The 16,212-nt window shown below is 42.3% G+C and overlaps 1 protein-coding gene across 1 annotated transcript in view; it reads right to left on the reverse strand.

The window, feature by feature from the left end:
* Positions 1-11,438, reverse strand: part of THEMIS (thymocyte selection associated) — a 62,480-nt gene extending 51,042 nt beyond the window's left edge. Inside the window, exon 1 of the mRNA XM_035109051.2 lies at positions 11,287-11,438. Coding sequence (XP_034964942.2) covers positions 11,287-11,377 — 91 coding nt within the window. The 5' untranslated portion in view covers positions 11,378-11,438. The remainder of the gene's footprint in view (positions 1-11,286) is intronic.
* Between the last annotated feature and the right edge of the window lie 4,774 nt (positions 11,439-16,212).

Below are 16,212 nucleotides of genomic sequence, written 5' to 3' on the forward strand. Positions count from 1 at the left end.
GCATTCTGTAATATACATGGGCACCTTTTCAGTATGTCCCTTTGGGTTAATAACTAAATTAATGTCCCCCCCTTCCAAAGGACAGTGTGAAAAATTTAACAAACCACCCTAATTTTTTTTAAAAAAAAACAACCAACAAAATAGTTTGAGAAACTCAAGCTTCCTGACATCCTAGAAGGTACAGAGTTTTGAGTTATGAACCTTCTTTAGCCTGTGAAAAGTAAGGAACCCAAACAACCCATTGCTAGTAGCAGGTAATACTCCATGCATCTCATGGCATATGTGTGGGTAGAAAGCTACAGTATTTAGCAGCTACTCATATAAATGGACCATTTTTCTCTGTTCCATGTGGGTGATAGGAAACACAGCCACTGCTGTCCACAACATTCCAATTTCCTTTATGCTACCTGCAGCAGAAAGACACAAGCAATCTGGACTGAGCCTGCCCAGAAGTCCCTGCCTTCTTTCCCTAGAATGCAAGGGAAAATCTGGAATGTTCTTTGCAGACTGATCTCTCTGAGCTATTTCAAGAGTGGAAAGTAGGGAGAGGACTGGCAAGAGGCACGTGGTTTCAGTGGGTACCTGCACATGCCTAGAAAAGTGAAGAGTGGGCAGAGTTCAGTCTTGCAAGATTTATTTTGTTTCTTACTAGAACCCTGAGAGTCACCAGAAGCAGTCAGTTGCAAAAGAGTGCTGGAATTTGTTTTGTGTGCCAGACCTGAGCTCCCAGTTGCCATGGTTAAACCACAGGGAGTCAGGAATCCTTGCTAATCTACTTCAAATCACCCAAAAGTCGATCAGGAAATCCTGAATTACCAATTCCTGGCATGGCAATGACTTAGAAGGCAATGACTTAGAAGGGAAATAACACCTTTTGCCACAAGTGAAGAGATTTGCAAACAGCACTTCTTCAATGCAAGCAGAAGTTTCCAACTTGAGGGGAACTAATCTGGGTCAAGGGCAATGGTACTTATTGAAACTGAATGTTGTTGGTCTCAAGAGAGAATGGAGTGTGCTACTAGGGGTGAAGTCAAACTGCTATGTTAGAAGCACTGAAGTGACCTCCCTAGGGCGCAAGCCTGGGCAGTGTGTATGGAGGATCTGAGCTACCCACACAACAAGAATCCCCTCCTGGCATCACTGATGTGGTCCAAAGGAAAGCAGAGCAATATGTTTGACACCAGCTTGGCTGCAGGGGTTGCCAGGAGGAGGTGCCACCCTTAGTTACTCCACTCAGGATTTGTGTATGGTTTACTCCTTAGCCTTTGCTTTTAAGGTGGCAAAGGTTCACACACTGTTCCCATTAACTCCTTTCTCCCATAATAATCAGCAGGCACAATAGGGGAAGGCAATGCCATGGAGTGGGAATTGTTTTCAGCTAGATGGCCACTTCCCCTTATGGAAAACCTTATTGGGGTATAGGTTTTTTTAAAAAAAGGTAAACCAGTCACCAGTCACCAGTCAAAGGTGACTATGGGGTTGTGGTGCTCATCTTGCTTTCAGGCTGAGAGAGCCGGCGTTTGTCCACAGACAGCTTTCTAGGTCATGTGGCCAGCATGACTAAACCGCTTCTGGCACACCGTGACAGAAACCAGAACACGCAAAAACGCTGTTTACCTTCCCGCCACAGTGGTACCTATTTATCTACTTGCACTGGCATGCTTTCATACTGCTAGGTTGGCAGGAGTTGGGACAGAGCAACAGGAGCTCACCCTGTTGTGGGGATTTGAACTGCTGACCTTCTGATTGTCAGGCCTAAAAGGCTTAGTGGTTTAGACCACAGCACCACCTGCGTCCCTGCTATTGGGGCCATATTCCAGTGGTGGTGGGGCAAATCAAAAGTGGTAGGCTGTATCAGAACATGACTCTTACTATTGTGTATTTCAGCATCGCAAAATCAGAGGTTTTGACACCACCCCCACCTTATTATATTTATGAAATATTTGGGACCTGAATTCCCCCTTTTTCCTCTTCACCTCTTTTTCTCTTTTGTATTCTGTCTATCACCCAAATGTTACTCCATTCTATATATGTGTTTATTTATAACCTGCAAAAATTTCCTACATGCATACATACTGCAGATATGTTTACAGAGCCTATCAGAGATCCTGCCAATTCAGGAATGTCTATTAGACTGTATGCCATTATTTTACATTTTAAACTGCCTTGAGTGCAGAATTGACACATTGCACATTACCACATGTGTGGTAAGCAAGTACAAATGACATTACTTATGGAAATGTAGCCCATCTTCTCAAGTGTGGTACAGAACGTCCTGGATCAAGCTATTCATTTCAGCCAAGAAACAAAGTAATTTGAGCCACCTGTAATCAAGTCATTTCCCTAGTGTTGCTGACAAGGCGTGTGATCAAGTGACTTTTAAGATAACCCCTCATTTCCAGTAATACGTTAGAGTCTCTGCAATGCATGTAAGAATCAAAAGCACATAGCTGGAGTAGATTATGCTATGCACTATATTTCATAGTGTATGCATAGAAAAAAAAATGTAATGCATTTCTCATTGTCATCATGCAAAATTTCCTGTGTTTTTCTGCACAAAGAAAGCATGAAATCCATCAAAGACATAAAGGTAATTAAGCAGAAATACTGATTCTTCCTTTCAACTGAAGAAAGATGTTCCATACTCATCTTAGAGGAAGCTGGAATAATGCAGTCTATTTACTAGGATCAAACAATGCCCCTGAAGGCTGGAATTAAAGAACTTAGATGCCTTTGAATCCACCTTTTTGAGATTGCTACTTTGTTCAATAAGAACTACATTTATATCCCTTTACAACCTCTTTCCTGATGTTTTAAAAAACAAATCCACATTAGCCACTGCTGTGATCACATCAAAGCAACCAAACAGTTAGTTCGATAGCTTTTCCCTCAGATTCTTCTAAAATGTTAAATGGGTGCAGGGTGGGAGTGAGAAATATATATTATGCTGGTTTCTTTTTATGAGATTTTCCTGTCATTAAGTCTTCCAGTAATATTTTACTTTACGTGAAACATAACACTGTAAATTTTAGATAGTTTGTATACTACATGAGAGGAAACAAGTTGTGCCTTCTAGCACTGCATTATGACAGAATGATTGAGATTTTAAAACCCATTGTTTTAACTTGTTGTTTTTATTTGCAAACAGCAAGTTAAAACAATAGGCTTTAAAATATATTCATTTGAGTTTGAGAAGATGCACTTTTGCAACACAGGGATCTTTTAAGTAAAGCTAAAGATTATTTTTTTAAGTACTCATAGTGCAATTCTTCATGTTTACTCAGAAGTAACTTCCATTGAATTCAACCCTATATATAGTAAAGGTCAAGGTAAAGGGACCCCTGACCATTAGGTCCAGTCATGACGGACTCTGGGGTCGTGGCGCTCATCTCGCGTTATTGGCCGAGGGAGCCGGTGTACAGCTTCCAGGTCATGTGGCCAGCATGACAAAGCCGCTTCTGGCGAACCAGAGCAGCACACAGAAACGCCGTTTACCTTCCCGCTGCAGCGGTACCTATTTATCTAATTGCACTTTGACGTGCTTTCGAACTGCTAGGTTGGCAGGAGCTGGGACCGAGCAACGGGAGCTCACCCTGGCGCGGGGATTCAAACCGCCGACCTTCTGATCGGCAAACCCTAGGCTCTGTGGTTTAACCCACAGTGCCACCCGCGTCCCTACCCCTTTATATAGTACCCTGAAGAAATACCAATCCTCAAAACTAGAGTGTAAAAAACTAAAGTTACCATCCAGTTTGCAGCTGCATAATGATGATTTACTCTCCTGTTTACATCCAGTATGCTCCCACCCCACATTTTGTACCGCCCCCCATCGGATACTCAAACTGGGAGTCGCAGGTATCAACCCACCCCCCAACATTATCTGATTCACTCCAAAATTTGGGTGTTTTGTAGTTAACAGAGGTTTCCAGTGATGCTCCTAAATCCTGCAAAGGGGCCCCATCTTTTATCGCCTAATAAAGCATTTACTGCTGCAGTGCTAGAGCTGCAGGGGTCCTCCTCCAAGTTCCCAGAACCAGAGTGGGTAGTAGCAGTGCAACTTGGACTGTCCCCATCAGCTCAAGGACAGTGGCCCTTTAAACAAAAAGGGAAATCTCAGAAACCTTGACACCTGCATGGCTCAGGGGCTTCATGAACCCCAGCTGCTGTATATTGCATTTACTTTCCAATGCCAACACCTGCTGCTGTGTCTTCTGCAGCTTGTTCCTTGCCATTCCTCCACTCCTAGTTGTGTCTCTCCCTGTCTTTCTAGGAAATTGTCCCCCTGTGCTCAGTGGAGCTTATGTGACTGCAGCATCCACGAAGGCATCTTCCCAGTGAGTGAATGGATCGGGTTGAAACAAGCCATATCACCTGGACCTTCAGCCGCCTATGTACTAACATACCCAGAGGGAGCTCCCTTTGCGAAGGTGAGTACTGTACATATCTGGTAGCTGACTGCTTTTTGTTCAGGACATCCAGGTTTTGCAAATACCTACCCAATAATTAGAAGAAGCAAGGGGCATAGATTTATCTCTCCACATGCAATAGTAAAACTTTAAATGTCAAGAGCTTTAAGCTATTTCTATCCTAGGCAAATCCTTTAAAAATCACTTCTGCTGTTTTTTTGATTTATTTCTCCCCTGATGGGTTTATGACACTTTCTGCTGTTTCTCATTTATCTGGCGGGTTTGAACTTTGCATGCAGTGACAAAGCTTTGATGTAAGTCCCATCATTTTACAGGAAAGAGTAAGTTGACACCTCAGAAGCTTTTTATTTTAGAAAAAGAAACACCTTTTTGTTTGTCTTGCTTCCCAACTTCAGAATTAGCTGATATTAAACATCATTCTAAAGTAATGTATAAGTGAATTAACCCGCTTCTGCTCCTGGCCTGCATGTTCCCTTTGTCAAGATAGGGCCTATATTACGGATCCGGAAAGGTCTGACTAGTCTAATTTATACAAGCAGCTTGTTCAGGTTGCTCAGTTTCAGATGGATGAGAGGGCAGATGGAAACCAAGAGATGCATAGGAGTGGGGGCCAAGGGATAACATTATAGGACTCATAGAAAACATTAGTCATTTTGGAGCTGGGAGGTGTGGGCGAGGTGAGATAAGGAATCAGCAGAATGTGGGACAGTATTATGACATTTTGCAGCGATTTGTGACCTTTTGTTGTGGGATAACACCTTTCTTAAACCAATGCATTCTTGAAACCATGCAAAGTTTGCCACCGCAGGACTGAAACTCTGCTGATCAATTATATTTTACAACCCCCTCCCCACACAAAACAGTTACTGAGCTAAGCAATAAATAGAAGAAACATCTGGTGTTTATTTTATTCTGTTGGAAAAGTTATTTGGCACATAGAGAAGTAAACATTTAATTCAATAAACTGTGTGGCCTGTTTTTATGACTCAAACCCTTGAGAAAACATTAGATGACATAATATGATATTTAATTAATTTCAAAATGGCCTTGGTTTTTCTTTTTTAAGCAAAAATATTTTTTAATAACCTGAAAGAGGAACTTTTAAACATTCTCTGCAGGCCAGTTAATTATTTGTATTTCATGTCTTTTGAACTCAGTTGGAACTAGAACAATTTTAATCTTCACGCTAACTGGATTATAAACCTTGCTCTCTGTTTTATTAAGCACACATTTTATTCTTGTACCTATTGGTCTTCATTCCAATAGTCTGGAGTCTGATTATTTGCCTGCAATGGACGCCATCAACCTGAACAATATTTATAAGTGTCTTTCTCTTCCCAGAGGACTTTTGTGGCTGCTCCTCTGTGTTTGTTTGTGTTTATTTTTAGATTAGTTTTACCTCCTATACCTGCCACTTTTTTCTTACTGCTGTTTAATTTTGTTGTTGATTGTTTAATTTTTGTTCTGTTAAAACTGTTGTAAGCTGCCCTGAGCAGAGCAAATGAAAAGCAGGCCATATCACATAAATGCTAACAAGCATTTTTATGCAAATGACACCATTTTACATGAAAACAACAACAAAAAGGTTAAAACCTCAATCAGCATTCTGTCACTAATTTTCACATTCAAGCCTGACAAGATATTAGGCATTCCACATGTTGTTAATAGTCATTTGTATTTTTCAGGCATATGGATCTATGCAATATTCATAATTGTAACAGAAATAGTTTTATGTCTTGATAGGAAACTGTCCTGATTTTTCCTTCCTGACAGACAACCAAGGGGAAACTTTTTTCCCAAATAATTGGAATCTGATAGTGGAAAGCAATTGAGGTTTGTTTGGAGTTTTTTTGGGTACTGGTTGTTGCACAGACATTTTATTTATTTCTCTTCTTGCATACCAGTTGTTGTTAGAGATTCATTCCCCGTGTTTGCATTCATGGGATTGTTGTCTATCACATGATGGTGTATGCTTTCATTCCACAGTGACAGAGACAGGATGTTTGTGTTACTGTGTTCCGTGAAGTGGGACTATTGTCCTTTGTTCATTCTCTTTGCTGTCTGATGCTAGAGAGAGGGAGCCATGTTGCAGTGCTCTGTGTGTAAATAAATATGTAAATAATATGTAGATTAGCCACATGCTGTGCTACTGAGTTCTAATACGCAATTGCGCAAACTCTGCGGATCCGTAAGTGTGCTGATGTCAGTTGGCATCAGTCGCTGTGATATTCGGGCTGGAAAAAGCTTTTGAAGCTCCCAAACGATTGACCAGGAGGGAGAAAACATGCCAGTTGGGCATGTGTCTCTGCCAGGGTCCTACTTGCGAGTAAGAGAGCCTAACAGTTTTCATAATAATAATAATAATAATAATAATAATAATAATAATAATAATGTAAAAAATGACATCCAGCCTGATTAAGAGTTCAGAGGTCTCTTCAGTATTTTGTGACCCTTTGATTGGCCCAATAAAGATAGTGCCTTACTCGGGATTTTGGAAAAGTAAAAAACTGGATTACTTTTATCCAGACTGTTTGCAATGACAGACCTTGGGGTCTCAAATTTGGTGCCCCCTGCCTCTCCTGCTCCATTCTAAATAATAGTTGTGAAGTCCCCTGTGGTGTTCCCAAGGCTCTGCACCCAGTGCAACTAAACCAGTCGCGTGCCCCTAAATGTGCCTCTGCTTTTTGGCTCTTTGTCCCTGTGTATGCACCTAGGAAACCTTCATATTGTTGTTGTATTTTCTTAGCGAGTATGTGAATAGATGATAGAGATAGATAGATAGATTAGATATGGTTTTGTGGGCAAGCCACTGCCTCTTTCATGTGAAATTACATGATGACCAAGTTTAAGGCCCAGTTTAAGAAGTAGATAATCTGTGGGTTAAACCACAGAGCCTAGGGCTTGCTGATCAGAAGATCAGCGGTTCAAATCCCCGCGACGGGGTGAACTCCTGTTGCTCACTCCCAGCTCCTGCCCATCTAGCAGTTCGAAAGCACGTCAAAGTGCAAGTAGATAAATAGGTACCGCTACAGCGGGAAGGTAAACAGCGTTTCCGTGTGCTGCTCTGATTTGCCAGAAGTGGCTTTGTCATGCTGGCCACATGACCTGGAAGCTATACGCCGGCTCCCTCGGCCAATAACGCGAGATGAGTGCCGCAATCCTAGAGTTGGTCACGACTGGACCTAATGGTCCGGGGTCCCTTTACCTTTACCTAATCTTATATAGTCCATTTTTACCAATGCTGTGTCTACATCTTCAAATCATATGTAATATGAATTATTTAAATAAATGGCTCTGGGCAGCTCTACATTTCTCTAGGGAAAGATTACACTTTTTTGCTTCCCTGCCATTGGTTTAATTAACCCAGCAGAAAATTTAATTTACTTGCCCCCTGGAAATTTTTTATATTGTTATTTTAAAAAGGCATCTTTCTTCAGTGAAGAGATACTGAAACGTGTGTCCTAATCTCTCCAAAATCAATGAGCATACTATGTGCTTAGACTGCTAAATGTCAAAATTTATGAAAATATTCTAGAAGAGAAGATGTAGCAGAGTTTCAATTTATGTTAATCACATTTACTTTTTTATTGTTAACTACGTTCAGTTGCTGATTAGAAAGGAACTAACAAATTATTATATTTGAGAAGCCTCATAGTTGCTTCTCTGACTTCCTCCTCTCTCTCTCCCACAAAGATATAATGGTGCTCAGGCCACAGTAATGGGCAGTAGGTTTCTTGGCCAGGTCTGTTGGTCCATCTCATTCCTGTGTTGTATAATATGGGTGGGCAGAATGAAGGTTGGGATCTACTAGAAGTTGTGTGAGTGCTTTGCAGAGTAGATTGGCAAGGGTTTCTGACTCGTAATTATTTAACAATAGATATAGCAAAATGGCTTTGTTTTGTTGCTTTTATTATGCTGCTGAAATGAAGACCAAGAGTCGTTTTTGCATCTGTTAAAGATTGGTGAGCATAGCTCAGTTCTAACACTGAAAACAAATTCTGGGGCTCAGAAAGTGTGCTCTTTGTTTCTAAAGGCATGTCTTTTTGCACCTGGTTATCTGGTTGGCAGATCTTAAGGGTTCTATTAAAAGAAAATAGAGCAGATCTGACAAGCTTTAAAGCCTGCTCCCCCCATTTTAAATCATAGAATAATGTAGAATGGGGGAGAGAAATGTTACTCGTATGCTTCAAAAGTGAAATAATGCATATGTTTCTAAAATTACCTCATGCAGACACTCCAAGTGTGTCTATTTTCCAGGGACAGTCCCAGATTTACAGAAGCCATCCCAGTTTCTGATTTGATCCTGGAATATCTCGCCTTTCCTTAAGACGTCCCTATTTTCATCAGAGAAATGTTAGAGTAGGCTTCCTCAAACTCGGCCCTCCAGATGTTTTTAGCCTACAACTCCCATGACCCCTAGCTAGCAGGACCAGTGGCCAGGGATGATGGGAATTGTAGTCTGAAAACATCAGGAGGGCGAGTTTGAGGAAGCCTGTGTTAGAGGGTGTGGTAGTGGCATGGAATGTATGGAAAAATTCTTTTGAGAATCTCTTGTTTCCCTGCCTCTTCATGCTTTACATGAAAATACAGTATAAACCTCAACATATACTATTCAGCTTTAACCTGTGTTTGAAGACAAGGTCTTTTCCGCAGATTTTTTTAAAATAAAAAACATACCATTACATTTTTTGGTCAGTGTTCATAGTAACTGAAGCAAACATGGGCTTCAAGATAGAACAGTGAGAAATTATATTAGAAAATATAGTTTCTGAGGCCATCTTTTTATTTTGATGTGGTTTGTGGTATTCTAAGTAGAGCATTCTGTAAAACATTACGGTCAGCGATGGTGAGTACTAAAATACAATATGGAACGAACAGGGTATGATGTTAGTTTCCTCGCAATGGTGTCGTATATGCGTATTCAGTTTGATGCAGAAAGCACTGTTGGTTCCATAGCCTCTATTCTTTTTGTCTTAGTGATCTCCAACTTTGCACAGATAAGGAGGACCGCAGTTGGTGAGCAATCATTCTCCAATTGCTTTCCCCATAATAAATAAAGAACACCAAAAGCAATGTTAGAGCAAGGCACACATGCACACAGATTACAGTAATGTTGCACAGATTGAAATTTAATGTCGAAGAGGTTGCCACCTCTCTCCTGTCCAACAGCTCCCTTATTTAAATGGCATGGGTGAAAGCAGAGACAGAGTGAAGGGAACAAAAATGTATGTGGAATAGCTGCTTCCCCATGACCAATTTGATGTGGCCTGCTGCAGACCCATTCTTAGTCTCCAGGCCACCCTTCTGAGAATTGCTTCCTATTTTATGTCATTTGTGCATGAAAGAAGGAGATGGGGCAGTGAGTGAGCGGGTGGCTTGGCTGCTCCACTGCGGGTGGGAAGCCTTGCAGTGATCCATAGGGCAGGGAAAGAGAAGAGAAGGCAGAAGAAGAGATAAGGCAGGTCAAATAGACAAACCAAGAATGGCCTAAACTGTGGATGGCTAACCTTTTTTTGACCCATGATCAACACGTTGAAGGCAACATGTAAAAGTGGGCATGGCAAAAAAGGGATGAATTTAGTGGGGTCTTGGAGGAAACACATCTTTTTATCTGGCTTCATGACATCACAGAAGGGGGCCCATGGGAGCAGTCAATTTTCATAAAATGACAAATTTTGGTTGGGGTCTCAAGGGCCTACAAAATATTGCTTGTGATGGGCAGGCATGGCCTTCAGACTGTGGGTTAGCAACCTTAACGTAAACTATCATTGTTAGACACCTCTCCCACCCCAATAATCAGCGCTATAAAACCTAATGATCCCAATGATCTTTCGAAGGATGCACATTTCATTCCAAGTACTGAATGCAGAGATCCAGACGTGGGAACTGTAAGCATACCGGTAGCAACTTTGGATGTTCCCAGTCCTTTTGTGCATTGCTTTTCCTAGATCTGGACCTTAATGAATTTTCTGATTTAATGGCTCATCTGCATCATATACCTGAAGCTCTATGGTGGCACTTTAACAGTTCCTGGAGACAATCCTGGGCACTGTAGTCGGTTAGGGGTGATGGAATCTGTATCGTTGTGAGGTCAGCACCATTAGCAAACTACAATCCCCAGGATTCTCTTCACGACTTTTAAAGTAGTACAATCCTGCTTTAAATGTATGTCTCATTTCTTTAATGTCTCATATCTTGGAATACTTTGAAAGCAATACTAACACACACACACACACACACACACACACACACACACACCGGCCAATGCTGATGGCTAGGATTGGGGGTGGGGTAGTTTAGTAGGGCACATAGGTCTCTCTCTGTCTGCCTCCACCAGTAGAGAACAGCACTCTTGGTATGTCATGATGGAGGGTCCAGTTTTTCCTAGCATGTGGAAAGCCATGAAACAGGATTTTGGGGCGGGGGGGGCAGAAGCTTTAGATCCAATGGACCCAAAGCCCTGTGTATCCTTCACGGGACCCAATCCTTAGGCTCGTCAGTTACAACAGCAAACCTGTAAACGTAATCACATGCCCCCCCCCCAATGATACGAGCCCGGATACCTTGGAATGTGGCAATAGATCTGCACTCATCTGAGCCCCCAAGGTTGGATTGCTCTACCTTAATAGTTTATGTATGAATGCTGGCTACGTCAAAAGCCAGGGTCAGCCTCATCTGCAACCTCTTCTCTGTATCTGTCTTTAGTATGTACTACCGGTATAAGCGAACTTGCTAACGATGGCTGAATGTTATTCTCTTACAGCTCCTAGCTGTTCAAATGGTATCCAGACACAGAGCTAAAACCATAGTCACCACTACTTACACCCAGCCAGAAATATTTTCTTAGAACAAACCTCACCTTCGTCATAAAAGCCAGACTGGATTTGCAGAATCCGAGGGAGAGAGTTTGGATCCAAGGAATGGATGAAATTCTTCAAGCTTGAGGCCATGGTCCGTGCAACAGCTGAAAAAAATTGTATTTAAACAGAAATACCTGGTAGGATGCTCTCTGTTACCTCTTGCACGTAAAAAAAAGGCCTGCAAAATCTGAAGCAAGCTTTCTGTGGAAAGGGAGAGGTTCTTGAACTTTCTCAGAGTGAAGACCACTTCCTCTGACTTCACGTTGGGTTGGTGGAAGGCAGACATAGGAAGCTAAGAGAAATTCACAGCAGCACCTGGCTATATACTAGCTTGTGCTTGTGCCATTTTGGGCTACAGGAAATGCAAAAGACAAGTGGGTTTATGTCAGTAATAAAGAAAGGGTGGTGACAAAAGAATTTGCCAACTAGGATATGGTTTGGTACTTAATGCAGCTGCAACGATGCACACACAACAATAATATCTTGTCTTAAACCTTTGATAGTTTGACACTGAACCTGTGGAACATTAAAAAGTACTGCTTTTTCTTCTTTTTAAGGAAGCCACAAACTGTCTTTGAACAGATGAAATGAAACTGTTTTGCTGCTGTTGTTTTGCAGAATTCATAAGGGAAATGAGATAGTTTAAAGGGAAGGTGCCATCTATGACCTGCAGTGGCTAGTGAAAAGTAGCAGGAATGTTTGTGTCCACACAATGCGCAGCTGATGAGCACGCAAAGGGCGCAGCTGATGAGGGGGTCTAGCTTGTGTATCCTTGTGACCCACCCTGTCATTTCAGCCCATGAGGGAAGGTCACTTTGACCTCTGGAATGCCGTTTTGTTGCCTGTGTAGACAAGGCCCGTTTTGAAGGCTCTGAATTGACTCTGTGAGAACAGGAGGCTTCCTGGTGCAGAAGTGACTGTTGGGGTCAGTTGGTAATGCTACAAGGTAGATGTGAATGTTGCAGCAGTTACCGTTGCTTGGAGAGGATGGGGGGGGCAAGGATAAATGAGATGATTCTGAAGGAAGTGGGTCACAAAAGGAAGTGAGATGGTTAGCTCAGATTCAATTATATTTGCCTGAAAATAGAGGAATTGTGCCCTATCCCACTTGAAGCACTGGTAATGATATTTTTTATATTTTAGTTCAAGGGGGCAAGACACACACACACACACACACACACACACAGAGAGAGAGAGAGAGAGAGAGAGAGAACATTTTCTTTTCATCGATCTCATATTGGCAAGAACCAGATCCTGGAGGTCCCATAAGGCAATTGAGGCAATTGTTTCTCATCTCAGACAATTATTATGGAAATGCAGCTCCCACATATTGCAGAAAGGGGAAATTGAGATGATCATGAGTTTGCAGCACCTTCCATATGAGGAAAGGCTAAAGGTCATGATCTCTGAAAGCAGCCCTGTTTAGGGAGGCTTTAAATGTTTAATAGATTATTTTCTTTTCTTTTGGAAGCTGCCCAGAATGGCTGGGGAAACCCAGCCAGATGGGCGGGGTATAAATATATTATTATTATTATTATTATTATTATTATTATTATTATTATTAACTCAACTCTTACACATTATTGAGAGTCTGGGGAGCAGGTTGTGCATTTTGTTTTCTTGTCTGAGAGAATGAATGTGCAGCACCTTTGTGTACATCTGAATTTTCCCTGATGTATCAGAGTGCTTGAATTTGATAAGCTTCCCTGCATTGGCTTAAAAGAAAACCCGCTTTTTATTTTCGTCAAAACACAAACCAGCACAAGTACTTTGGACAAAGCCTGCCGGATAAGATCGATGGCCCACCTAGTTCAGCATCTTGTTCTCACAGTGGCTGACCTGTGGAAAGGTTGCAGGCCAGATATGACCACATCACTCTACCTACCTGCAATTCCCAGCAGATGTGTGTAGGAAGCAGAGCTGGCTCACCCATGACGCGGGCTAAAGTGCCTGCCTCAGGCGATGGAAGTGCAAGATGTGGCACTCTGCCCACACCTGCTGCTGCCAAGAGGGTGGTTGGTGTATTAGTGTATGGCAGGCATCCCCAAACTTTGGCCCTCCAGATGTTTTGGACTACAATTCCCATCTTCCCCGACCACTGGTCCTGTTAGCTAGGGATCATGGGAGTTGTAGGCCAAAACATCTGGAGGGCCGCAGTTTGGGGATGCCTAGTGTATGGCATTGCTATTCGTCTTCCCTGCCCTTGGGTGGAGAGGCTGAGCAAGCAGCAATACTTTAAGGAGTGCCCCGGTTCCTGCAGAGTTCAGTGAGAGCAAGTGTGGGGTGATGGTAGTGGAAGTGGAAGTGGAAGTGGGGTGTGACACGGCAGGCCAGAAGATGACTGTAAGAGAGAGGGCTTGCAGAGAGCAGCCCACTCTGCTTACTTCCATCAGATGGGAGAGCAGCAGCAAGTCTGGGAGGGAAAACCAGGAACAGGAAGGGTTAAGAAGGGTCCAGGGCTCGGCAGAGTCCTGGAGGCTCAGCTCCAGGCTGAGAGAAGGGAAGCTGGGGAGGAGCTAGCTTCAGCAGGGGCTGGAAAGGAGGGAGTAAGTAAAACGGCACCTCAGGAGCCTGGTTTGGGACCACGGAGGACCCTTAGAGCAAGGAGGAGGGGCGTTTGGATGCCCAGTCTTAAAAGAGGGGTCAGAGCCCACGAGACGCCATTGTGGGCTTCTGCCCCATGCAGAGCAGACATGATTTGAGACATCTCACCACTGTATATAGCATGCACAATAAAACTCTGAAAAATCTAGAGGGTGTGTGGAGTGCTTACTCGGGAGTAGCCAACACCCATCTGTGACAATGACAATTCCCATTTCACCTCAGGTGGCGCGACCAGGCCACCCCTGAAAGCTCTAATGGGTTCAGTCCTGATTTGGGGGCATACACCATACACCAATATTTTTTTCCACCAAAGAAATACGTTTTGAATGTATAGTTTATGTGAGCTGTGCAGTTTGTTGATTTCTTGCCTTCGGCTAACTGTCCTAAATCACAGGTGCCTGTTGATAATCTTAAGTGATCCACTTATGGTTGAATAGCAGCCCACATGATACATCTGCACTAGACTGGGATGAAGCCCATACAGAAACAGCGCAAGCTCATTATTTAGTAGAAATGCAGGCAGGTTTGTTTTTTTTAAAGACCAGAGCAGAAACATAACTGGTCAGAAAAGATATACAGTTGTAACTTGGAACCTGAACGCCTTGGTGCTTGGATGTTTTGGCTCCCGAATGCCGCAAACCCGGAAGCGAGTGTTCCAGTTTGCAAATGTTATTTGGAACCTGAACGTCCAATGGGGCTTGCGCAGCTTCCGATTGGCTGCAGGAGCTTCATGCAGCCAATCAGAAGCTGCGCTTTGTTTTCCAAACGTTTTGGAAGTGGAATGGACTTCTAGAACGGATTCCGTTCGACTTCCAAGGTACAACTGTATTTAGAATCTGTCTCAGAAAAAAATCTTTCTGACTTGGAGGTATTGGTCCGTGTGGCACTCTTGCAAGGGTGACCATGGACACCTGGGTTTCAAGACTTCTCCAGAATGAAAAATATAGATTTGCTAAGGAAGAACCTCTTGTAGATAAGCTGCATTTTCTTTTATGTTGTCATAGCTGACAATGACACCCTCAAAAGTCTTTTGAACCAAACTACTGTACATTTAAACAATCCCCAGGGCACCAAATACCTCATTCAAAGGCACCAAGGTGCACACAGGTGCCAGGTTGGCAATCCCTGGTTTATAGCAACTGAAACACTAATATATCAACTTGCAGGTTATTTTGTTAGCGCTCCCAGATTCTTAGGTAATTTGAAAGTAGTTGGAATTTGTTGGCCACTGTGTCGCTCAGGTCCTTTGTTGCTAAGGTTTCAAAGGTTTGCTTTGTGCTGTTGTTGCTTAGGTTTCAAAGGTTTGCTTTGAGGGGGAAATTATTCAAGATCTTCAGGTTACAAACCTCTTTAGTTTTCAAGATGGGAAGAGAGATATTTCACCTGAGTTTTTAAGCTATTCTAAGGAAGCTTTTTTCAACCCCTGTTGTGTACAAGATTTGGCTGATGATTCCATTGAAGCAGCGTGCATTGAAGCTGACAAGTCTTATAACCTAGTCCGGTATAACACATTAATGATTCCTAAGGGGGTTTTTTTGGTTATGATTTTCAAATATGCTGATTATTTCCCACGAACCAAAACATCTCCTCAAGCAATCCTAATGAATGGGTGAAAGTCTTTATGGTAGAATAAATATCTTTTGTCATAGGCAGCACCAAATATTCAGGACAAGGTGAAAGAATATATTACTTTGTAGAAATACTTCAGGTCCATTAAAGGTTTGCTTTGAGAAGAGAGTTACTCAAGATCTTCAAATTACAACAAAAGTGTTTTGAAATGTGTTTGGCATATCTTCAGTGCATTTGTGACAGCTGGAGACACACACAGGAGACTGTTTTTGAATTAATTTTACAGATCAATCCTCCTGTGGTGCCTGGTGATGCAGGCTGTAATTTATGTTTAAAGAGGCCACAGTGATTCTTGGGTGTCATGAAAGAAATCCCTGAAAAGTATTTATACACAATCCCTGCTAAAGGGAAAGGACAATGAATTCATTTAAATACATTTGTGCAAGATGGTTCTTCCCAGTGGAATCTGCACATTCCCTTTCTCTAATTATTCTTGAAGTTTTGCCTATCGGCTTGCCTATCAACTCAACACATGGGAAAGGAAAACAGCTTGACGTTTCCTGATAGCAGAGTGCTTTTACAAGAGCATATGAGAAATCAGCTCTGTTATTTCCTTATCTTTCTCAATATCTAAGAGCTGATTCTGATGTGGTGTCTTTTATGTAGAAGAGCTGCTAGCCGCATGGATCACACTTAACAGGTGGAGACATTCCTTTCTCATAATGAGGCACCAGAAGGCTTCTCTGAAGAGA

This window comes from Zootoca vivipara, chromosome 3, assembly GCF_963506605.1.
Source record: "Zootoca vivipara chromosome 3, rZooViv1.1, whole genome shotgun sequence".
In the NCBI taxonomy this organism is placed as follows: domain Eukaryota; kingdom Metazoa; phylum Chordata; class Lepidosauria; order Squamata; family Lacertidae; genus Zootoca; species Zootoca vivipara.